Source organism: Malurus melanocephalus, unplaced genomic scaffold (genome assembly GCF_030028575.1).
Source record: "Malurus melanocephalus ecotype Western Australia unplaced genomic scaffold, MMel_1.1 scaffold_15, whole genome shotgun sequence".
NCBI classification, from domain to species: domain Eukaryota; kingdom Metazoa; phylum Chordata; class Aves; order Passeriformes; family Maluridae; genus Malurus; species Malurus melanocephalus.
In genome coordinates, this window is record NW_026623247.1 from 2347936 (window position 1) to 2373790 (window position 25855).

General features: G+C 37.1%; 1 protein-coding gene across 3 annotated transcripts; it reads left to right on the forward strand.

The window, feature by feature from the left end:
• SECISBP2 (SECIS binding protein 2) lies at positions 1–25013 on the forward strand. 3 transcript variants are annotated; one of them, XM_057384950.1, is made up of 18 exons: positions 1–77; positions 1225–1370; positions 3221–3413; positions 5385–5502; positions 5916–6064; positions 7171–7258; positions 9616–9749; positions 10261–10419; positions 13068–13169; positions 14506–14625; positions 15781–15913; positions 18051–18220; positions 18990–19128; positions 19560–19689; positions 21466–21686; positions 22399–22553; positions 22983–23184; positions 23936–25013. In XM_057384950.1, the coding sequence occupies exons 1-18, from the start codon at positions 36–38 to the stop codon at positions 24043–24045; spliced, it is 2511 nt and encodes an 836-aa protein (XP_057240933.1). In that variant the 5' UTR covers positions 1–35; the 3' UTR covers positions 24046–25013. The 3 variants fall into 3 exon arrangements, with proteins under 3 accessions (XP_057240933.1, XP_057240949.1, XP_057240940.1); XM_057384966.1 differs by having other exon boundaries at positions 10264–10419; XM_057384957.1 differs by having other exon boundaries at positions 5388–5502.
• The last annotated feature ends 842 nt before the right edge of the window (positions 25014–25855 follow it).

A 25855-nucleotide genomic window follows, 5' to 3' on the forward strand; every position in this document is an offset into this window, starting at 1 on the left:
CCGGGCGGCGGGAGCGGGGCCGCGCCCCCCGCGCCATGTCGGCCGAGAGGTGGCCGCGCTCGGGCCGCGGCGGCGAGGTAAGGGCGGCGGCAGCGCCCGCAGTCCCCTGCCCCTTCCCCGGCTCTTCCCGGTGTCGAGTCACTTTGCTGGAGCCGCCTGGCGCGGGAGCCGCGGGCGGATCGCCTCGACCCGGGCCGACCTGCTGCTCCTTCCCCTGGGGGCCGCTCACCAGCCGTGGCCGAGCGCGCCGGCTGCCCATACGCCGGGCAAAGTGGCTCCCTCCGCGCCTTGGATCGGCCTGTGGTTCTGGACAGGGAGAAGAGTCCTTCTGGAAGGTTAAAACCGGGGGGGAGGGGTCGCTCAGGTTGGAGCACAGCGAGTCAGTTCCCACCGCTTGGCATGGGGAAATCCCGACATTATTTCCAGTGAGTTCAAGTGTGGAAACCTCGTCCAGAGAGGAAGGTCTGCGGCAAGGACAGGTAGACATCCCAGACATTCTAAGGATGGGTGCCCAGACTAACCAATAGCAGTAGTGTTGCACACATTCTGTTTCCAGGACCTGTTTCCTGGTCAGGTTCGGGGTCTTTGTGATCRGCTTACTGTCACAGGTGTTTCCTGTGTCTTTTGATGACATGGCAGTAAATACTTCGAGTTTCATTTCGTTGTCCTTCCATATATACGTATCCAGTTTAAGTCGATGGTAATTCAGAACAAATGGAAAACTTTTCTTAATAAATTTGTGTTGTGCCAGAAACAAGAAGGCTGTAGAATAAAATATCCATTTCAAACAGACTGCCTTAAAATACAGATCTGCACGAAGACGTTATTGTTACATTCTTTCAGAGTTTGATTAACAGTAATGCTAGTATATTTATGATTTTAGCTTGTAGTATTCAAATAAGAAGTAAGAATTTGAATATTGCATTTACTGCATCTTGTTTTAAGCAAGCCTCTGTCCTTTACATAACTGACCTTTGTGAGTGTTTCGTGCTAAATGAGAGTATTAAATGACTTTCCAGTGTAGTCACATATTTCTTYGAGTTCTTTCGTTTTATTTCACCTTATTTTTCCATTTCCTTTTGATGAGYTTTATTGTTTTGCATGTTTGTTAGAAGAGAGCAAACTAACACCTTCCAGTGACAGTTAAGCTCACAAGACTGAGTATTTTTCACTTATAACATTAATCTCCAAATGCATGTAGCCAAAAAACGTTTTGTTTCTCAGGGCATCAAGTTGTCAGCAGAGGTCAAACCATTTGTTCCCAAACATGCGGCGGTAACTGTGGCATGGTCAGAACCCTCAGAAGCATGTGTCTTTCCTAGGTACTTAACTACATGCTACCCATTTGTTCAGGAACCATCTTTGGATAAGTATGTATATTTTCTGAATCTTATTTCTTGGGGGTTTAAACCTTCTGGTTTTAGACATTGAGTACTCTTAGAAAGCCAGGGTTCCAATACATTATTAGTGCAACTGTAGCAATGCTTTGCATTATCTTCATGATTTAGTTTTTTACATTTATGTTCACTGGGCTTATACCGGCTACTTTGTCTTTTGCTCACAAGGGCTCATATTGTTACTGAGCATTAAGGAGGATTTGGTGGTCTGTAATAATTGATCTGGTTTTTATGTGTTTTGGAAGAAGCTGAATCCAGTCCTTGGTTGTTATGACCAGGTTGAGGTAGATGTAGCTGTACATAAGGAAAAAGATTCTTCAAGGAAATTTGTCATCCTGCAAAAAATTTGATATATGGGGCCTCTCCTGGATCTACCCTCTATAACCTGTACATCCACAGAAAAGCAGTTTCAGTAAAAATGCTACAGGTTTCTAAAAGTTTTGTGGTTTTCTTATTAAATCCCAAGAAGGATATTTTTGCAGRCTTAAAGAATTATTTCTTAACCCATAGCAAAATAGAAAAAAAGCCTGCATAGTAAGATAGGAAATAATGGAGCCTTGTAAGAATCTGATGATGTTACATAGTTCTTTCATTGCTTCTTAGGGCCCTAAGCACTGGATTGATTATGCAGTTGCTACAAAGTTACTGATTTTTCCTTAAAAATTCAGTTAGTGCATTAGTGAATACAATTATCGTAGGCCTTCATTTTATCCTACAGGTAATCTCAGTATTTTCAACCTATTTTCATTGGTATTAGAAATTTAGCATTGAGGTGAGTATGGCCTGTTCTGTTCATTAAACCCCCAGCATTAGCATTAAATCAATTACTGTTAAAAAAATGAAACAATCAGACAAAGTAATCTTCAAATGAGTGTTTTTTACCTTGTTCAGACAGAGACATATTTTTGAGTCCCATTTGGTATATTTCTTCTCTGTGAATTGATTATAAGCATTATTTTGACTACATTCTATCAGAAGTGCAACAAGCAGTATGAAGTGTGTTATCTGAAGTCTCTTGTACTGATGGTAAAGTTTCTTTGTCATTACTTACCCAAATTCCTGAGGTTGGCAACTTCATGGTGAACAACTTTAAAAACTGAGTGCAATTTTCTGAAGCGGAGAAATTTCCATTCTCCCTAATTAAATCTGGACTTTGTAAGTCTATATTTTCTGAGTGTAGAAGGAAATTGAAAGGGAATTTTTGAACATACATTTGAAGGAAAGAGGCATGCCTCAGATATGTTGTGTTTTCATAAATTGTCATGGTTACATGCAGGTCAGTTAATCACTATTTTTAAATTCTATATYGTATTCCATACATGTTTTATACTCCATAGAATGTTATACTCTAACATTGTTATTGTCATTTTAAGACAGGTTTTAATGTTTGTATTTTGCAGTCAAGTATGTGATGCATGTCATATCCTTACACTGTGCTTTTGGTTTGTTTCACAAGAAAAAGCTGACTGAAAATAAGTATGAAGAATGTCATTATCTTATGCAGGCATGAGAACTTCAACTGCAAAGCAGACTAACCTTGAAACTTGGAAACGGTTAACATCTGTTGTTTTAAGATATTTGCTTAACTACGTGGTTTTCCAAAACAAAATTATTTGTTTTTGAAGAAGTCTGTAGCAGTGAGTAAATACTTAATTGAGATAAAACTGAATAGTTTTCTTTTGAAGCAGAGCTTTCTTGTTAAACAAATTCTTTAGACAAGGAATATGTTTGTCTAGGCAATAAGTAGGTGCTGAAGACTTGCCCAAGGATGACTTTCATTTCTTTCATTTCATTTCATTTCTTTCTCAATATCCATCACATAGTGTTCTGGAAGATCCTGCCTTCCGTGAATACTCCAGCTGCTCTTACTCACCTGATGTTGGTGCAAATGTGTATCCAGCAGCTGGCTCACAGTATCAGTCTAACAACTCATCCCACAATAATGGTTCAGGAATAGTCAGTGACTCTGCTGAGCAAACATATCCAGTCAGACAAGAAAGTAAAAGTCTTTCAAAGGTGAGCAAATCTATTTTTAAAAAAATTACTATTAAATTCTTACTTTAAATCATATTTTTAAATGTTTGGTTCATATTTTTAAAGTGAATCGCCACTCTTTCTTGTAGTGATCGTAAATGGCATTTAAAGAGGATAGTAGTGTAGTGTACCCAACTGCAGATGCCAAAAAGTTCATGGAATTCTATACTTCGAATTAATACAATCTTTAAAGCATTATTTTTTGAACATGAGGGGATTTTTTTTTTGTCAGAAAGCAGCATCTAAGCAAGGGTGAGGAGGAGGCCATTCATTTGTGAKCTGTGCTTTCCTTTTTCACTATTTGGGCATAGGAGGAGGGGACAAGGGCTTTTTTAACCCCAGTAGCAGCTTCTGTTGAACTTGACTTAAGAGACACCTGGTGTCTGTAATCATCTGTTTGATGAGAACACTTCTGTTGTTGAAGGGTTTTCAAGACTTGCTACAAGTAGAAGACAATCCACAAGGGAGGAGTTGCATTGCTGTGGAGAGGGAGGAAAGGTTCATGTTATAAATGTATTCTTTTTCAGTCAGAAGTGAAACAGATGTTCAGTAAACATCTTCAGTATTTTTTGTGTGTATTTGTTTAGGGATAAATTTCTTGAAACTTGCATAGTATTTTCAAACAAAAAATAGACAAACTCAAAATATAATAATCTTAATGTATTATTAACTGATTTTCTCTCTGTGGTTAAGACATTGTGTCTTCAATTTGTAAAGGCTGTTGTTGTTTCAAACAATTTCATCTAATCTGTTCTGCAGTCATATCCTTCTGGTGGACCTTACTCTCTAGGCAGAGACCTGGTAAAGTCACTGTGGTCAAGCTTATGTAGAAAGTTGTAAGACTAGGTCCTTAGCATGCATTATTAGACATAAGATAAAAAGTCTAGACACCTAAAATTAGTAGTTTCCTTCCTGAGAGGAGGATTAAACGTTGAAGCTGTCTGGGGAGAGGATGAGCTCAGCATTAGCACAGATGATGTAGTATGAAGAAACTTAGTTAAGCTTCTAGGAAGATTTCTGTGATCTTTGTAGTGCTTGGTCTAAGCTTTGTACTATTTTACAGCTTTTTTATCATTTTTTCCCTCTGTCTTATTTTTTTWATGTACTACAGAGAAGTGATTGATCTTTGCAGCTTTGCATTAATTTGATCATGTCTCCTGATGCTTTAACAATTTAGCTTTGGAGATGAAACAATGCCTTGTCTTTCCACCTAAGGAAACAATTTTAGCTGCCAAATGTACTCTGAATTTAGTCCAGCATCCTGTAATCAGAGTTAAGCCACTCATCTRGGTTGGTATAGTATAGTTTGCATAGATGCAAACCTAGTGCTTGTTCTTTGCTTGCTGATTCCTAAGCCCAGCTCTGCCAAACTGTGTTTCATGGAAGAGTCATAAGATTTTCATGACTGCATGGGTGAATATTGTCCTTTACAGGGGTCATGTAGGTGTGTCTTTTCTAACTATTTTGCTCCAAGTTTTTTGGATGTTGTGATGTCAGTCTTACTAAGTTTTGCCCAGGATATGTAATTTAGTCAAAAGACTGGCATGCTTTTAAGATSTCAGTTTTTAAGATTTATTTCTAGAATAAATTTTGCTTTAGAAAATCTGACTGGATGATTTAATATCAAACAGTTTTAAACTATTGGACATGCTCTGATTAATGGGTTCTTACGAGAACAGTTTTCTAGAAGTGTATGTATATATCCATCTTACTTGGGCTATAATATGTGCTGAAAATAGTGTAACAAGGCCGATGAAATTAAATAGCAAATCTCTAAATGGCTGTTATATTTTGATTGGTTACTTGTGGTTATGATGTACTAACTGTTTGTGTTGTATTAACTTGATAGTCAAACTCCAGATGCTGAGATGGTTAACTCTTAACTCATGGCAAACTTGCTAGCTTTACAAAGTTTTAAGTAAAACCAACTAAATATGTTGCAAATACTTGCAGCAGAGGAGATCAAAAGAAGGTGAGAAAAAACTGGACAAGAAAAGGCTTGATGGAGGTGATTCTTCTGTCCGAATTGTGAACAGGACATACGCATGCAGCAGAGATTCCGTGAAGCCAGGTACAAACATATTGATTGGTTGGAAGTACATGGAATAGAWGTAAAACGGTTGTCTGTGCAATACCCTGCAGTTCGTGACCATGTTTCTAAATCTAGAATAGTTAAGGAAAAAGATACATTTTCTTTGTAACTCTGTTGAGAAGGAATCGTGACCTGTCTTTTCCTGATTGAACGAATTCACATAAATTGATAAAAAAATTTCTAAAACAAGCATGTAAATTTATAGTTGCTTGTTGAGTCAGTGTTATGTATGCATGTTGATTATGATTGCTAGGTTTTTATTTAATATGAGCTGTGCATAGCAACAGTCCTCATGACAGTTACTGTAGTTATGTTAACTAGTGTACAATGAAACGTACCTAGAAATGATCACAAGCAAGTTTAATTACTTAGACTTTACATGCTTTATTTAGACAGGTTCAATAAAACTACAAACAAGAAGTCAACTGAAACTTCAGAGTCTCGTCCTGTACCCACATTTGAACCTAGCATTCTGGATTTCCACAAGTCACAGAGTTTGGGAAGCAGTGAGATACTGAATGTACACCATAAAAGTACACCAGTAAGTTTGGTGGAAAGTAACACTATGTCCTTAGTCAACCTCACGTGTGTCTTCTGCTTTACGTAGAGGTTAGCCCATGCTAACCTATGTTGCAGAACTCATAAAAATACAATTTGTCAAAAGTACAAGCATTTCTGAATGCAAGYATTTTGCATTCAGTGTTGCAGTTTAAGACCCATTTCAAGTACCTTGCAAGCAAGGAGGTTCAGAGCTAGAGGTTTTAGGGTTCTTCTTCTCTAGGTGGTGTTGTCAATGCTTGCTGTTTCTTACCCTTTCTTACTGTTCTTTCCTTGTCTGGCTGCCCGGAGATAGAGGAAAGCCATATACCATTAGAACGTAGATATGTACTGGTATGCTTCTAGATTGCCTATAGAGACCACGTATGTTCCTGTGCTTTCTTAGCAACTTGCTGTTTCCTCTTTCACCAAGAAATAATAAGTCAGCAGTTGCTTATCCAATAGTTTCAACACATTAAAAAAAAAGTCTGCATTGTTGTGCTTAATTGATTAGTGCTAAAGGTTAAAAATAAGAAACTGAATTCCAGAAAGAGAAAAAGCATTGTTGAATGTTAATCTTGAATTYCTTGGTTCCCTGTTTGTAAGTAAATAAAATACTGAAGTGTTAAGCAGTATGTCACTTGTATTGAATCAAAGTTTGCAGTAGTGATTAATGATTAATGATTCTGAAGGATCCAAAAATAATATTTCTGATGCCTCTGAGTGGAAAACTAAAGGAAATAAGACCTTTCTCCTAATCCTTGAGATTAACTCTTCATTACTTGTTTGAATTTGATGATAGAATTTCGTTTTAGCATGAAACATTAAAATATTTTCTTGTTTGTTGTTAGATCAGTGTTTTGATGCTTTTGTAAAACATAGGAAGGCATAATTTTTCTTACACACCTGTGAAGAGACACTGGCTCAAATTTTGTAATGCCATAGGGCTGAAATGATGGCTGCACTAAGACAAAGGGCTGCAAAGGTCCCTATGCCTGTAAATATAGCGGGGTTGAGATTTTTTTTAGTTTATGGCGGTTCTTTTGCATTTGGCTCTGTTTGCATCCCTGATTTTAATCCTTTTATGATATGTAACTATCCATCTTGCAGGAAGATACTTCTGCAGAAAGCAAAGCTTCAGCAAAAGCTTCAGATGAAGCAGGAGCCAGTTTGATTCCCTCTTCATTTGATGGTAGAGGTAAGTTCTCTAAACACAAATTATTTACCTGCATTTTTAACTGCTTGCATTTCATCAGTTGGGAAAAAAAGTGTTCTGAGGAGCTGTTGATGTGTAAAGTAAAAAAAAGAATTTAAGAGCAAGCTCTTTACAGAAGAAAAAGATCCAAGCAAATAAGGCTGTATCACTTTCAAATGAGATGACCACTTATTGCTCATTCTCATTCATAGATTTTATCAGCTGAGATTATAGAATCAGAGAGTCATTTAGTTTGGAAGAGACCCTAACACTGCCGAGTCCACCCTCTGTAGGGCTTCCCTATCCTCCAAAAGTTAATACTCCTGCMTGGCTTGGTGTCATCTGTGAACTTGCTGAGGGTGCACTTAATCCCCTTGTCCATTGATACATATTACACAGTATTGGCCCCAATACTGAGCACAGGAGAAAGTAAGATGCTCAAAGGAAAATACTGCTGTACTTGTCTCTCCTGTTGTTTCAAATGAGAAAAGTAATGTGTATTGTTTGTTGGAAGTCTGTTGAGTCATAGGCAGAAGAATAAATGAGAGACTGATATTTGATCAGTCTTGATATGCAAATTTATTTTAAATAGCTGGCATTCTATAGGGTTTAGTATGTACATAAAATTTGTTATGTTTATTATGTCATATGTTATTTCTGTTAAAAGAACCATGGTGCTGAAACACTTCCTTTTTGTTTGTTTGTTTGTTTGGGKATCTGGCAGGGGGAGAGGGGTGTTGGGTTTTTTTTTTGTATACCTGGTGTCTGATTGTGGGCATGAAGAGCTTTTTTATTAATTGCCACAAGCTATCGTGGCTAGTTTCACATGAAAAATGGTTCTGTTCATCAGGACTCTGTCTTGGAGGCATCACATACATTAAGATTGAGTTGTCTAGGTGCCTGTCACTGGATTTCTGTGTATACACAGACTTGCACCAGTCTGGACACTTGAGTCTTTACCTTCCCAGTAACTTAAGTAAGGATTCAAAACGGGCATGTCAATCTCCTGCAATTCATTGAAGGACCTTCTAAAAATAAAGTTATTCCAGAAATTTAAAAGTCATCTGATAATAGGTTTTTTTGATCAAATATTATTCTCAATTCCTATCCCTAAGAATAAAGTAGCAGTTTCTGGTGGGTTAACCATGGCAGGCAGTCAGCTCTCACCCAGCTGCTCTCTGACTCTCCCCCCACTGCAGGACAGGAGGAGAAAATATGATYAAAGTGTTTGTGAACCAAAATAAGGACAGGTAGGTGGCTTGCTTGCCAGGCAAAACAGGCTCWACTTGGTGAAGATTAATTTATTGACAATTAAAAATAGGGTCAGATGGTGAGAAGCAAAAACAAAACTAAGCCCACTTTCCTCCCACCCTCTTCCTAATATTGCCTCTCTGCTCTGACACAGAGAATCCTTCCTCTGTAGGATTGCAGGGGCATAGCTGCCTCACTGTGGTCTTCAGAGGGGCTATAGAGAAATACCAGCTCTTGTGCCTGAGCACCTTGTCCCGCTCGTTTTGCACTGACCTTGGTGTCTGCAGGGCTGCTGCTCTCACAGTTTTTCTTAGCATTCTGCCTTCCAATTCCTGCACATGTTTTTCACTCTTTCTAAACATAGGCATCACCAGGACGGCTGATGGGTGCAGCTGGAGCTGGCAATGAGTCTGTGTTGGAGCTGTCTGGRGCTGGCTATGTCCATCTCCTCGCAGCTACCTGCAGACTACCCCTGACACCAAAACTTTGCCATCTAAACTCATTGRACCCATTAAACCCAATGCTATTTCACTGTTCAAGGGAACTTTTTATCATTCTTAAGAAAAATCTAGATTGTGTTCTGTATTTGCTTTGTGTTACAAATATTTACAAAATTAATTATGTCTTTCAAGACACTGATAAAACTCAGTGGTCATGGCTGACATTCTTGTACCCTGAGGTACTTTAGGAAGTAATTCAGCTCGGACATATGCCTATAACACCCAAAAGTTTTTAGAAATTAAAAAGTATCAATGTGGCCTTGTGCATGAAAGCTGTGTAACTGATTAGAGAAATATTAAAGAAATTTGTGTATAAACATAGCAGAAGTTCAGTATTTTGAAGATGAGCATGGAAATGTGGAGTTAGTATGATACAGTTCAGATTTCCAAATTTCATTTAATTGTGTTTATATATATAGTGTTGGACAGTATATAGAGAAGTTACAGTTCAGGAGAGATTGCTGGAGAAGTAAAATGTGTGTTTTATTCCAGTCCTTCCCCAGCAACAGTATGACTCTTAATTAATTACTGATCCTTTTTCTTTTGAATATTTGAGGACTATTTTTGAGACATTTTTGTTACTTTTTTCCCCACTGTAATTTCCTGAAGCGCCTGCAGATGGCTCTGCTCAGCCACATGTGTCTTGGGCTGGGGTACTTTCACAGCCCCCAAAGAAAATTGTTTCATCGCCAGCATTTGAAGGCCTTTCCAGAGGCAAAGGGAAGCCGGAGAGTGAATCAAAGGTACTCTGCTCTCGTCTTATTTCTCTCACTGTTTGTATCTGTTTATCGGCACTTTTTCCCTGGGCATTATGTAGTATCCATTTATTTTAAGAGATAATATAAAGTGAACTTTTTCTTACTAGAATTTTTCTTGTAGTGGAAAAGAATCATAGGCTATTAAAAGGACAGTGTTAATCCAGGAATAAGAATTTTCAACTTTGAGGCTGGATTTTTTTAACATTCCTGACCCTCAGAATAAGACATGAAACATTAAACTCTTGCTTATTTGGCCTGACTGAAGCTCAGTAGTCCCAATACGTTCTGACAACAATACAATATGCTTCAACTGAAGAATTCTTGCMGTAGCTCAGAATTTCTAAGAAATACTGCATTTTCTCTGTCTGCTCAATGTCCTAGACTGGACTGATTAAGATACCCTTTAGTAGTGTAAGGCTAGTCACTTTCATATATTGGGGTAGGTGATACTGAAAAATATTAGTTTTTAAAGGTCATGTCTCATCGTCTTTTTCAGCAGTCAGAAACAAAAAATACTGCAAGTGAAACTGAACCTGAAGAAGTGTCAGAAAAGAAGAAAAAAAAGAAGAAAAAGAAGAAAAAAACAAAGTCACCCACTGATGTAGAAGTACCTCAGAGTGAATCTAATACAATACAGGAACCACCAAAGATTGAGGTAAACTGAGAAAGTTTTTGTTGCTGTTTCTTTATGACCAGATGTTAACACAGCTTTGTACAAATCTAATTGGAATCCTACTTATAAAGGAGGTTGGTATAGTTTTATTTCAATTGAGATGTTTGTCAGAAGTTACTGGTAGGAAACTGTACTTTCTGAATTACCACATGTGAGCACAATTTCCTAAATTAAAAAAATTCCATAGCAACTCTTTCATGGGGGATTGGGAATATACCGCATACTACAGTATACCACAGTTTTAAAGATTGTGGTACCACTATTACAATAACAATTCTGTCTCACATGTGGAACCAATTTCTTTGTAACAGAATTTCAGTTTCTTTTCAAATTCATATAACTGTAATAACAATATTAGTGTTTTGATACTTCTGTGCATCAGTATTGCAAAGGCGTGAGCATCTCCCATGTTAAGGGATTGTTGTCTGGTCTGTGGTTTAACCATGCTTCGTTGAAGGCTTCATTTGTACAGCATATACATGTTTTTACATATATGTTTGATCTAGTGTACGTATTACTCAGTCTCTGAAATGACAGCATAAAGAAGCTTTCCTGGCTGGCTCCTGTTCTGTAGGTTTTAACATAGAACATGAAGCAGAAGTCTGTCTGTGTGATTTCATTGTGTGGTTCCTTGTCTGGGAATGGAACAAGAAATGACTGTTAAAAGACCTCTTTGTTAGAGAAGTATGGCTAGAATCAAGGACCTGTTATTTCTTTTGTTCTTGAGAATATCCCCGTTTTTGCTATATGCTACCACACAGTGCCTGACTTTTGAATGGACGTTGTCTAAACTGACAGAGAATGGTAGCAGTCACAGAAAATAGTGAACAGTAATGGTACTGTTGATGTAAAAATGTGAAAAAAAWTTGCATAGAATCACGGAACAGCATATACACATTGTACTGAAATCAGTGTTGTGGATGCAGCATCCATTGTGGCATGGGGGAAAGCTTTCAGACCCTCCAGATTTGTTTGGAATGCTTGTGTCCTCATCAGTTTAAAAAATGAGTGAGATGTTTGTATGATGCTGTTGAATTATTTTGAAATAATAAAGCATGAAGAGATCATACCGATAGAGCTTCTGGGCACCCAAGGAGGTTTAAGGACATTCTGCTTATGTGCAGCAGCTCAACAGAGCAATATATTGGATTGCTTACTAGTTTTATATAGGTCAGTCATTTATAGACACTGCTAATAAGCATAAATTAATACATTTGCAGAAAAGCAATCCTGTCTTTTTATACGCTTCGGTAGGTTCTGAGGTACATGTTTTCTTTGAGTTAAATACTGAAGCTGCTACTGATAATCAGGCGCTAGCAGTACTGGTCAGACATGCAAACAGTTCTGGGAATTAGTAGGAAAATGATTATAACAATACAGAATTTCAGGGTACATCTGATCTAAATGTGGTGTGGAGTTTGTTTCCTTATGTTCCCCCCATTCCTTAAAAAATACATATCTGAACTAAAAAAGGTAGACAAAAGGCTCTAAAAATAATCAAAGATATGGAGAATTTCTGTGGGAGGCAAGACTGAACAAAATTAGGACTTCTCAGTATGTAAAAGAGGTAGCTAAATGGGAATCTGGCAGTGATAAGAAAATAAAAAGGAAATCATTTGGCCTTTCTCCTAATGTTTGATGATAAGCACAAATGCAGGGAGTTATACCATCACACTGCRTGCTATGTTTTAATTATTCACTTTGCTACAGGATGTTGCAAATGCCAGAAATGTATTAGCATTTCAGAAGCAGTTGGACAGACTTATTTTAATCTTCTAGTTGAAATGTCTGTAAGCTGAAAGAAGTGTATTTGTGAAATATTTTTTCAGTTCCTTGCAGTTGCTTTTTGGCTTCCTTCCAAGCTTCTTTAAAATTATTTCATTGGTTGAAGTATGTTAGTCCTTGTGTTAGAGCTTTCTAGCTTGGGGTGATTAAATGAAGCCTGCAAAAAGGGTTGGTGTGTTCAGTAATATTGTATCACTGGTAGAAAGGCCTCTCAGAAAGTAGGAGGAGAAAACCTAAGCCTTGCTGGTGGATTGGAATAGTTATGGTGGAGCCAGTGGATATCAGGTGACCACTGTAGAGGAAACTTGAGCCTATATGCACTTGATTAATTCAGATTCTGCATAATGTATTCTCCATTAATAAAACTTACTCTTGTGTGTAAGCCATAATAATTTGAGTAATTTCTATGTTTGTTTCTGAACTCTGGTACATACTGCCTGTTTTGTGCTTCACCATTCACCTGTTTAAGGCGGAATTGCACAGCTGGAGATTGTACTGGAAAAAGAGGGAAGTTATTTGCAAGGCTTTTAAATGATTTAAAAAGCACTCCTTCAGGAGCCATTTACCTCTAAGAGCCATTTACCTCTAATTATTTCTATCAGCTGACGGCGATAACAAGCTGCTGTTGGAAGCATTTCTCTTTACAAGCTGTTTCAGCCCTGAATTAGCTGCTGCATAGAAAACTTAACCATTGTTAACCCTTGGCTTCTGAGCTTTCATACAGTGAAACAAATTATAATGAAAGTTTGATAAGCAGGGAGAAATTTTAATAGTGTAGGAAAGACAGTTTTGAAAATGTGGACTTGATTGTTCTTATGAAATCATCTTCTGGTTTATTTGTTTAGGATGTTGAGGAGTTTCCTCATCTGGGAGCTGCTTCTGATAGGAGAAACAGAGTAGGACCTCAGAAACCATCCTTTTCTCCTGCAGTCAGAAAGCAGTCTGAAGTAAGTAATGCTGTGACATTACATGAGTCAAATGTCAATTATGAATCCAAGTTGTTTGGGGGTTTTGTTGTTTTTCTTTTTAACGTAAGTGAAAGGAATCCAAAGTATTAATTTGGAAAGGCATTGAATATGCAAATGATTTCTAAACGTAAATCACAAATGTTGACAATATGATTGTACTCTCAAAGCAAGTAACATAAATAAGGTAATAAAGGTAAAATTCCAGGTTTCAGTTGCTTTGAAATTAGTTTTGCTGCTAAAATTTGGTCCTTGGCTTTGTTTCTCTGTGAATATTAGTTGTTTAAAAGAAAACCAAAACACAAGAAAACAAAACCATTGTTTGCTTTGTTTTGAGGCAGTGAATAGCTTTGATAGGGAGGGGTGAGTAGCAAAAGGCATGGCATGGCAATTGCTTAAAAAAGATTTATTACAGAAAAAGATGCTATGCTGACATGCAACTCAGATGAATGCAACCCTTTAGCTTTGTAGACATRAGGGTGATATAACCTCTCGAAGCTCACAGAAACTGTAGAGATACGATCATTAGGCCATTCATATGCCTGTAACAAATATTTGAATATGAAGCTGCCTTGCTAGTTTTTTTTCCAAATCTGAAAAAAAAAATCACAAATATGATTAAGTAGTATGACAGCCGTTAAATGGTCACACTTTTAGAAGGTCACATAGGGACGTCCCAGAGCCTTCTCTTTTCCAGGCTGAACAACCCCAACTCTSTCCGCCTCTTATCCTAAGAGAGGTGTTCAAGCCTTCTGACCATTTTTGTGGCCCTTCTCTGGACCTGCTCTGGCAGGTGCATGTCGCTCTTGTGCTKGTGACCCCAAAACTGGACACAGTACTCCAAGTGTGGACAAAAAGGAGAGGACACACAGAGTAGGCACAGAGCTGAGGGAGAGAATCACTGCTGTTGACTGGTGGGCCACCTTCCTGTAAACACAGCCTAGGACATGTTTGGCTTTCTGAGCTGGGAGAGCACATGGCTGGGTCATGTCCAGCCACTCACCCTCAAGTCCTTCACAGGGCTGCTCTCCATCTCCAGCCTGTGCTGATACTGGGGATTGCCCCAACCCAGGTTTAGGATCTTGCACTTGGCTTCATTGATCTTCATGAGTTTCACACAGGCACACTCCTCTAGCCTATCAAAAATGCCATCCATCATTCTGGATAGCATCCTTTCCCTGAAGTGTACTACTTGGCTTGGTGTCATTCACAGACTTGCTGAAGGTGCACTTGGTTTGAATTTAATAATATGTTCATCCTTTTTCATGTGTCTGTTATTAACTTCCTCCCTGTCACCTTTTATGTTTAACTTTCAAAGATCCAGCTCTCCGAAGAACCTTGTGATAGTCGGTTTCCGTCTCTGGATGAAATTCCCAAGGTGGATGGACTATCAGGGAAACAAGCTTCATCCTCTGTATTAGAAAGAAAGAAAACTCAGGTAGATTAATTCATGTTTGAAAAGAAGTTCACAACTCCAAATGACACAGGAGATGAGCCTGCTTAAATATGAGACTGTGTCCATGCTCACCTGGGATTCTGCATTCATACTTTGAGATAAATGACATGGTCCTCTTGATTAGAAATAATCAGTGATAGTAATTACTAGCCCCCACAGTTTTATACAGTGTTTAGGGAAAAATGGGAACTTTTCATTAAAACCTGTGGGTTTCAAATACCAGGAATTTTTCTTTCACCTGTTTTACTTGGTTGTGGCGTAAATCCAGTCCAAACTGATTGTCATAAGGAACTGGGAATGTCCTAAAAGTGGTTCTGACAAATTAATACAGAGAGGCAATGAGATCCCCTGATCTTGGGTCAAGGAGGAGAAATACAGAGCAACACTGAGGTCGGGAAGTAGTTCCATGTTGGTGAGTTGATTCTGGCACAACTCTGATGCAACGTGGGATCCCAGATGAAGACTGAGGAGGTCATGTTCTGTAACTGTTGTAACACTACTTACTGTTAATACATTCTCCAAGATAAGACTTGTAAAAGTGTGAAATCTGGTAGTCGTTTCCTTAGCACGTTTTGCTGTGGTGGTTTGTTMGTTTGTTCATGGTCTTTGCCACACTATTCATTTGTATTCTTTTTATATTCTGCATCATTAAATATGGATCACAGCTTTTGCCTTCACTTCAAAGCAAAGAGAAGGATTAGTGCTTTTGAGGAGGTGGTGCAAAGACGATGACCTCTCTTTTCAGTAAGACATCGGAGATAATGATTAATGTGTATTGCAGTCACATACCCTAGAAGAATCACAGCAGTTTTTCTACACTTTTAAAAAAGTTTAAATTCTGATAAGCCTTGTATCTCTTTCAAAGATAGAKGACAGTCTGACCAAAGAGGGACATAAAAGCCTTCCTTTATTGAAGACTTCTATGCTTCATTGCAGTAGCTTTTTTTAAGTTATCTGATCTGTTTCTGATTTCTTTTGTATTTTTTGACATTTAAGTTGATGTTTATTTAAAGATCATTGAGTCACACTAAAAATCAGAAGTATTGCAGATAAAGATGGTAAAGAGTGTATTACACCATGAAAAATAAAACGGTTCTGGACCATAGGTTGTTACTAATTGGTGATGAACTTGTTCAGGAAACGTCCAGGAGCAGTGGTAAGAAGAGTCAAATTCCTGTGCAATTGGATTTGGGTGGCATGCTGGCAGTCTTGGAGCAAAAGCAGCAAACAGAGAAGTCAAAGCAGTCTCCTAAACCTGTGGTATTTTCAGGTATTGGTTCCTATGAGACTTCCTTTCTTTCATCTTCAGTTATTTTTAAGTATTCAGACATTAAATGTAGTCAGAATTTCGATCTTTAATGATCTCTATGCAGGCAAGAGCAAGGTTCACTAGATWCGAGAGAAAATGAAGGTTTCTTAAAAAATAAATTAAAAAAGCATGATAGTCTGAATTCTTTGACAGAAGACTTGCAGAAAGAACATCTTAAGGACTGTGATTTGTAAAAGTAACTTGTATGAATATGAGATATGATTGAAATGTTGATTTAACCGAAATACCAATGTTTGTGGAGTTTTTTCCTTTAAGTATGTGTGTTACTGTTCTGATTTGAGCCATGGGGAAGGGCTACACAGTAATAAAGGCTTTCTTAAGTCTCCTGTGGTACTAGAAAATACAGAGCTGTGACTTGATTGAAAAAGATCCTTTTCAAGCAGAGATTATATGASAGTCAGGCAGCCCAAGCCAAAGGATGAGTTCTGACATATCTCTTAATTGGGAAATAATTGATGTTAACACAATGCTAGGTTTTGGTAATGGAGAGGATCTTTCAGTCCTTTTGGGTGTATAACTAGGAAGCAGAAAAAAATAGCTCAGTATTTTTGTCATTATAGGTCAAAATTTAATCTTGATTAAATAGTATAGTATATTATTATTATTAAATAGCATAGTATATTTTGCAAAAGGAACCAGGATGTTTGCTAGCATTCAATGATGGTAAAATTTCTCTCCTTATTGCAGCGAATATTTTTAAAAATTATTTCAGAAAGGGATCTAATCACAAGGGATTTCACCTCAGACTTCTTAATGTGATAACTGAGCTTTTAAATATGAAGCTCAAATACCAAGCATTGATAAGATTTTCCTTCACTAAGTTGAGAGAACTTGTAAGATGGTATTTTAAATGCTTTTTTTTTTTTGCAACTGATCTCTTTTTTTCATTTGAGTCAATGAGACTTAATGCTGCAGAGGTGCTAATAACCAGTTTTATTTCTATAAAATTACATAGCGTATAGATTGATGAATAGATGGTGGGCCACAAAGGTAGAGTTCAAAATACCTGTTTCTTAATACTAAGTTTYCTGTGCCTGAATCTGCTGCATAAGAGAAATTAATGTCACGGTTTTATCTTGGAAACATAAGGCAGATGTTACATTAGCTTTATACTTTTTTAATATTCAGTGCACCCATTGAATTGGCGTGTACTGAAGTACAGCTTCAGTTTGCAAAGTGACATTGTGCTATCCTCTGTTGCCAGAAAATGACAGTGAACAAGAACTCAAAGCAGTGTGACCACACAACAGTTGTTTCTATTCCACTTACTTCTTAATGTGATAAATAATACCATTAAAGTCATCTAGTTTAAGAACATAAAAACTGAGAACTTGAAATGTGGATGTACATATGAAGGAAATACGTGTATGCTTATTTATTTATTGCTTCAAATCCAGCTTCAATTCTTGTAGCCATCTATGCTGCACCACGTTCTTGGCAATGTGCTTAGTTTGCCTTTGATACACAGAGCCAAAAAAATAATGTTGGGTGTAGCAGTTCTATGATGTAAACTGTTTACGGTTATGGTACTGCATGTAGTGTGGGAAGATCTGCGTATAAATACTGTGGAAGCAGTAAATGAAGGTGGTGTAAGGCAGGCTGCCAGACCATGTGAGTGTGTTTAGGGGAGAGAGGTTGCCTGAGTCACAGAGATGTCAGGCTGGTTCCACTGACTCTTAGTCATCCTCTCCATTGACTTGCCAATGTGAACTGCTTTATATTGCAGGTAATTGATGTTTTACAAAGCGCTCTACCGGATACAGCAGTTTCTACTAATAGTGAGGGAGAGTAGTTTTTCGGTATGAGTTCATGGTGTGAGAGATCCAGGTTTAGTCATTTGTCCAGTCATTTAAAGCTTCTGTGCTTTAACCCTCTGAAAATACGCAAGCATATTTTCTGAAGAATATATKTTTAAAATAACATTGTTTAATGTTTGATGATGTAAGATTGCCTGTAATATTCTTAATAGCAACACAACACAAATTTATTATGTGTATATCAGTCCTAAACTTGAAGCTGTATTCTGGTTTAGGTGTTTATTATAGTTGTCTAACGCAGACTTCTTCTTAAATCTCAGTTGGTGGTGCAGTACCATTACTTTCTAAAGAACCTGCTACGGCCACAAGGAGTCACCGTTTAAACCAAGGAAAGATGCCTCATAATCCCTTGGATTCCAGTGCTCCTTTGGTAAAGAAAGGGAAGCAGAGAGAAGTACCTAAAGCAAAGAGACCAACACCTCTTAAAAAGGTCTTCTTTTTTTTGTCTTAAATAGTAAGACTGTAGGGTAAAGTATTAAGGAGTCTGTTAAGCCTTCTCATGAGATCTGCATCTCAGTGTCCACTTGTCTGAATTCAATTTTAGTTTTGCTTGGTTTCAGAAAGAAGAGGAGGTAGATGAGGGTAGTCTTGCTAAATGGCATATACAAATTCCCAAAAAATACATTTTCTCCCTTGAGTCAGTTGATAGCTGAAAAAGTGCCACTACAAAAGTGTCCACATATCATCAGTTGGTACAGGAGGACATGCAAAGAAATATTACTTGGCTTGGCAAATAAGAGCTTATTTGCAGGATTGGAGAGGATGGATGGAGGTAGTATCTAATGTTTCCCTTCCAAGCCAGAACTCCAGCTGATTGTGCAGCAGCAGGTTTTAGGTCCACTGGTGATTTCTCATGTGTTTTCCCTCTTTGCCCATTCATTTTGTTTTCTGTCATGTCTCTATACAGAAGACTTTTTTTTTAACTTTAGTTCTGCCCTTGCAGTTTATCCCTAGTAAATATTTTTCTTTAGTAAATATTTTCTCTACCCATACACTGGTAATCAACATAAAAGTCCTTTTCTGTGTAAGTTCAGGAGATATCTTTCCTTTTTGCATGATAATCAAAAAAAAGAAGTTACACACTTTAGGTGCTGATGCTGAACCTCTTTATGAATGGTCTGTATGTAAATATGTAGTAAGAGTAATGCTTTCTTATCTGTGTGACATCTAATTGATTTGGTTTTGATATATATTTTTAGATTATTCTGAAAGAAAGAGAACAAAGAAAACAGCAACATCTGTTAGAACAGAAAGCGGCACCAAAAGATGAAGATAACATTTGTCAGACAGCAGGAAACATTTCTGAAAATGAAACGCTTACACAGGATAGTCAAACAGGTATCTTCCGAGATGCCATGATACAGTATGTAGCTGAAAATTTGAGCACATTAGTACTTTAGAAAATAGGTACTAAATACTGCCAAATGAAAGCYGTAACCTCAGAATTTTCTGAGATTCATCTCGGGCTTATCTTGACTGTAAAGTGGGCCAAAGCTGAAAGTCAGTGCAGTTGAGTAATTAAGTATTCTGATTACTGTTCCACACTTCTATGCTTATTGGTTTTACGATATGTTGTAATGAGAATTCATGCMTATCTCTGGAAACTAATGAGGTTTGAAATGAGATCGAAAAAAGTTAGACCTGTTTCCCTACTGCTACTGAGTGTTCTGATACTAAAATAGTGACTTCCATACATGCTTGACAGATTAATCTCTTCACAATGCTTTTTGTTCTATCTTTTCATTGAAATGTCTTGATTTACATGATAGCTGTTCCAGTAATGCAAGTTGCTGAAGGGTTTCTGGAGAACACGGGGATCAAGGACTCCAAAGAAGGGTCTGTAATTTCAAAGCAGCCAACTACCACTCTTCCAAAAATCCACAGTAGGAATTTTAGAGAGTAAGTATTGATTGTATTGATRTCTCATTTTGCACAGTACCGCCAATATGGCATTTTTCAAACACTGTAATTCAGTTGCATTCTCTGCAAAACTAACAAGTTTAGGTTGAAGGCTCTAAATTGTTTTCTTTCAGTCTTTCTGTAAGCTGACACACAAATTATAAACTTCGTGTGTTTTGTAATTCTCACTTTAAAATACATGCTCCCTGAAGAAAAAAAAGATCAAATTTATTGGAGGCTAAGGGAGGAAAAGAAGCTGCTGTTGAAGTATAGGTACATTATTTTAAATAATGGGATAATAGCTTAAGTAAGGTATGCTGTTTTTTTTCTTAAATAATGTTCTTAGTTGTAGTTTGGTTTTCTACTGCCAGACCAAATGGCAAAAATGTTACTAACCAGACTAAGCAGACAACATTTTCATGCTGTGCCTGGGCAAAGAAATAAAGGCAATGTTTATGGAGTTATTATGTGCAAACAGTTTTTGTTAAATGTTTAAGATTATGTGTATACCTATTTCTTTATAAAGAAGAAATACTCATCACTGTATGTGAAGAGGTGAGAGATCCAGTCATGACAGCTTCAAACAGTTTCCTGAGGAAAGCRTTATAACTTTCAGTTCTTCTGCCTTAAAGCCAGTCCACCATGGCATTTCTTGCAGTTCATGTTACAGTAGTGTTCTATAGTGATATGACCATTCTTTCTGTGTTAACTCTTAATTTAACTTCTAATTACAATGAAAATTACTTCATTTGTGTCTATGTAATATTGTTTTACTGAGAGCATAGTKTCAGTTGAAAATGTAAAGGACAACTCAGTCTTATCTATTACAGGATGTAGACCATTCATCAAAGCTTAGATTACATTCTTTCAATTAGGTTTTTTAGTGTTTCATTAGGTCTATCTTCAAGGCTTAGTGAAATAACAGGAAATAGTAAAAATTCTTGTAACATGAATAAAATTTGAAATTGTATATACAAGATCCATAATACAGATTATGTGGTCTCTTCTCTTACATGAATTTACCAGTTGGCATCTTTCTATTGCCAATGCAGATGATACATCTTTAGTTTTTCTCTTTTATACCCTTCTTCACTGAAAAATTCTGTGTGTAAAACATGGAGTGGAGTGAAATAATTTGTAAGTCTAATCTTCCCCAGAGAGTATTAGAAGGATGAAGTACATCATTCTTCATTTTTTATCTTTTCCTGACAAACAACACAAAGTGTAGTCAGATAAGTGAAATAGGATGACAGACATTAACCTAGGGAAGAGGAATCTGATCTACTTTTCCATGTTTGTTACATGTAGCCTTGAACTTACGAAGTACATTAGAATTTGGAATTTGGTTGCTGTACTCTGATTTATATATGTCAAAATAAATGCCCTCAGAAAAATGCTTCAATAGAAAAAGATAAGCACATACCTATCTATTGGGATAACAAATATAGATATATAGATACATGTATAAATATATATATAGATATAAATATATAGATAGGTTTGTTGTACATGTATGTGTGTATCTGTAATATTGTTTGATTGGGGAGCCAGGTAACACAAGGAACAAAGCTGCTCCTCTTAAGTTCTCAGGCACTGAAAAAATTTCCAAGTAAATTTTTGTTTTCATGTATGTAATAACAAGTGTATTTGGAGTGGAAACAAAAAATACAAAGACATAGAATAGAATTTTAAATGTATGTTTAATGTATTACGTATTTAAATGTTACCTATTTGTAATTTTAGGGACTTTAACATTTGATTGCTCCTTTCTTCCAGTTACTGCAGCCAGGTTCTTAGTAAAGAAGTTGACAGTTGTGTGACAGATCTCTTGAAAGAACTGGTTCGATTCCAAGATCGCTTATATCAGAAAGACCCAGTAAAGGCCAAGATAAAACGCAGGCTTGTTATGGGTCTTAGAGAAGTTCTGAAACATCTGAAGTTGAAAAAACTGAAGTGTGTCATCATCTCTCCTAATTGTGAAAAGATTCAGTCAAAGGGTAAATAAGTTCTTTAAAAAAATGTCTGTTTAATAAAGGAAATGTAAAAGAGCAGGCACAGTATACTGACAGCAATGTTATTATTGGGGGAATTTATGTGAGTATCCTTTGAAATCCAGCTATATAAAGTAGCCTTCCTTGTTCACATTGTTTACTGTTGTGCAGCTGAACTGTGAGCTGGGTCAAGACTCTGTAGTGGGAGAAGTTACTTGAGATTAGGGTCTCTTCAKTTACTGATTTGTAGGGCTGCTGCGCAGAAAATTGCACTGCATGGCTRAGACAGTCCGAAGGCTGGTGATGCCAGCTCTGCCATCACAGGGAGTCCAACTGTATCAGCCTCTTTTAGGACACAGAGTGACAATAAGTGATAGTGTGCTAGAAGTTGTCATTATTGCCATTAATGTATAGTAGTTACTGTAATTATTGTCATTTAAATAATTYCTTAGTAGCTGGGTCTTTTTTGATTCTCGATGAGACTATACTGCATATAACAAATATGGAATAGTAGCAGTCTAAGATTAGTGCTAAGAATTAAGAAAAACATGTCAATCTCTTTTAAAAGAGGAGATTCGATGATACTATTGCAACCCTGGGGTTATTTTCCTATAAGATGTAGTTTCASAATGCACCCATAATCTTGGGATATTTTTTGCCCTGTTTTAACAGTATGGTTCTTTAGTTCCAATCAGCTTGACTGTATTGTCTGTTTCAGGTGGGCTGGATGAGACTCTGCACAACATTATTGACTGTGCCTGTGAGCAGAATATCCCGTTTGTTTTTGCCCTTAATCGCAAGGCCCTGGGCCGCTGTGTGAACAAAGCAGTGCCTGTGAGCGTGGTGGGAATTTTCAGTTATGATGGGGCTCAGGTGAGCAGAAATAAGTCTCTTCATGTTTTTGTTCAGCTTCATTTTTTTACCTGAAAGGGGAAATACTAATTCTGTGATTTTTGAGGGGTTTTTTGTTTGTTTTGCTTTTGCCGACTTAACACCCTTTAWCACAGATCATATACACAGCTTATCTGAAAAACTGATTTTAGAAGTACAGGCAGTCAGCACTATTTAAAAATACTATTTTTGCCATCTCTTCCTGACATCCTCTTCATCTTTATTGTCCACATTATTTTTTGCAAGAGAACTGGTGTTTTTATAAATGTTGATAAATGCCGTGTTTTTCATGTCTTCCTACATACTAAGCTGCTCTAATTTATATATGACACACATTCTGGGTAATCAGATTTTCAAGGAGATTCTAAACTTATTCTATGATTTAAACTCTAGTGTTTTATATTGCCATAGGACCATTTTCATAGAATGGTACAGCTGACAACAGAGGCCAGGAAGGCCTACAAAGATATGATAGCAGCTTTAGAGGAAGAAGCTAAAGCAGGACTAAGAGAAAYCCAACCCAGCATCTTTACCCCTGAATCTGAAAAAAATGGTGTGTTAGAAACTTGTGAAAAACCTTCAAAAGACTCAGATGAGGACGTACCCAATTACAGTAAGTATTTACTGACTTGTTTTCTGTTCTGTTTTCATTCATCGTCCTCATCAATTCTGTGATTTTCACTGAAACAAATTACATCTGCACTAATTATTAGTAAGGAGAGAAATTCTTGTTATTTTTTTATAAATCGGAGGTCAGTTTTTRCTGAGAAAGTGTCAGAAAAAGTTTCTTGCTGAAATCCACCAATGGCAGGCATTAATCATTACTTTGCTCAAGGAGGTTTAACAGCRCTCCTTAATATATTTCTATTTGTTTAAAAGTCCTTTTAGGATTTATTGTAGATGTCCATGCTCTATAACTATGGTAGAATTAAGTTTTGTATTGAAGCCTGTTTGAGATGTGCCTTCCTGTCCACAAACACTTGCTTCTAGAAACATTTTTCTCCAACTCTGTTCTTAAGTCACCAGACAGTGCAATGTATTGCAAATATGACTCAAAACTTCTGTGAAAACTTAGATGCTTCTTTAAAGTTGGAACCACCTACGAAGTTGGTGGTATTAGCTTGAGTAGGTGTTGGACACAAGGACCTCAGTGGACCACATCACTCTTAAACTATTCTTTTGTGTGTCATCTGATGTTGCGTAATGGAAATGCCAAMATGCTTGTGTGTCATCTTATCTCAGCACTTATTTTGAAGAGGAAGTAAAGAATCAGTGTTGACTTCTTAAGTTTTTCCCCAAGTATTGCATGTAATTGTTGTTTTTTCTTTGTTTTCTTCTTTGGTTTTTTTTCCAATATTCCCTAGTTAAAATCTGGAAGAGAAAACTTGAAGAAGAGTATAACCCATACGCAGTGGAATTGGAAAAGAGTGCAACTGATGACATGGCAATTCTGAATTTGGAAGACCATCAATAAATCCAGATCCAGCTCTGTGGGACTTTTAATTTCTTTTCTGTTAAATCCCTAGGAAGGAGGTAGCAAAATAACATAATCTAAAGAAATATCTGAAGTTAGCTAAGTAAACTGTTCTAAATCCCTTTAAGCAAAATATACACTGGAGCATGTGAGGCACTGGTTAATGTTTTTATGTTCTGTGTGTTTGTCTGATTACTATAGCAGATGACAGCACCAAAATGTTGTTGCCCCAAGCCACTTCAGCCGGCTTGGCATGCTTTAATGCTCTTATGGACTAGCATTGATTTCTTGGGATAGAATATACCAAAAGACTCTAATAGAAAAAAAAAATTTCTTTGGGCAGAAATCCCTTGAGCTAGAAAGTTGGGGCTAAAGGGGAGTTGCCTTTAATTTTTAACTCCTATATAAAAAAATTTAGTTGTTTGATTGTGGGTTTGTTCTTACGTTTTTTTTCTTCCTAAAGAAGCCTGCTCAGAAGGGCAGGCTGGTATCAATGTTACTTTATTCTAGTCAGAAAGAAATTAAGCTTGATTGAAACTAATTAAGGAAGGCCATGATGACAAAGTTCCTAGTTAGTTTTTCTGTGTTGTATCTTATTCTTATGGGATCACACATCGGGTGTGAAGGAGAGAGCACAGACTACAAGGGTCTGAAATTCCTGAAATGAATGTGCTCATTTAGACTTTTTATAAATATGTTTCTATTGCTACTGAGAGTAATTTGTCATAGATCCTGCTTTGAAGTTAGAGAATATCACAGGACAGCAAATGTACCAGCCTGCCATCCTATCTGTACCTTTTTCTTGCTGAGACTCCTCATTCCTTCAATTTGGGGTTGTGTTGATATATGTATCTAAGAGTTTTTGAGCAATCTTGGTTTGTATCTAAATAGAGAAAAATTTATATCTTATAAGAAATAAAGTTTGTATCCTAGAGGAAATAAAATTTTAAAACAAAATGTGCTTATAGTAGTGGTGGAGTACCTTATTGGGAATAGCCTATATAAATGCTGTCTTTTGAGGAGAAGCCTAAAAAAAGGATATTGGAGGGATGCACATGTAACTTGTGTCAGCTCTTCTGAAAGATGATAGAGATGACATGGGTGGCACAGCATCTCTGGCCTGTGTCTGCAAGCACCTCACTGTACTGAACATTTGTAGTGCAATACTTCGGAACACAGCTGCCTTGTGATGATAGAACTGATAYAAAAACTGTAAATATTAATTTTGAAATGCAAACTATTTTATAGAATATGAATTTTTAAAAATCTCTTACAATATACTGATTCTGTAAAGAATGGCTGTGGCTTAAGTAAGCTCATCTTGTGGGAATTCAGTGATACTTGAAATGTCAGTTTTGGGAAAGAACTTTGACAGGGGGCAGGCCTTATGCTGAAATGCACAGTTGATCACKAGTTATGATGATGATCTTTTTTGGWTTAGTTGCTTCTGATCATAAATGGAAATGGGGGTGAAATGTCCCAATGACAAAACATGCTTTTGGCCAACATACACCCTTTATCCAAAGTTAAGTTGTGGTTTATTCATTTGTACCTCTGCCACTTGGATAACACCTAAAATTCTGGAACTGCTTAACCCAGTCACTGCGTGGAATGAGGACCAGTTGGTGAAGAAATTTGTTTTCTGCACCATATTTTCTATATTGTCATGCTGTGGAAGAGCATAACACAACACAGCCAGCTGTTACACAGATTTTTAAATTCCTTTTTTTCCACAAAATTGAATGAAACAAAACATTGGAACTTTTTAGTACTTGCAGTAATTTCCTGCAGAGACAAAGCAAAGCTTAGT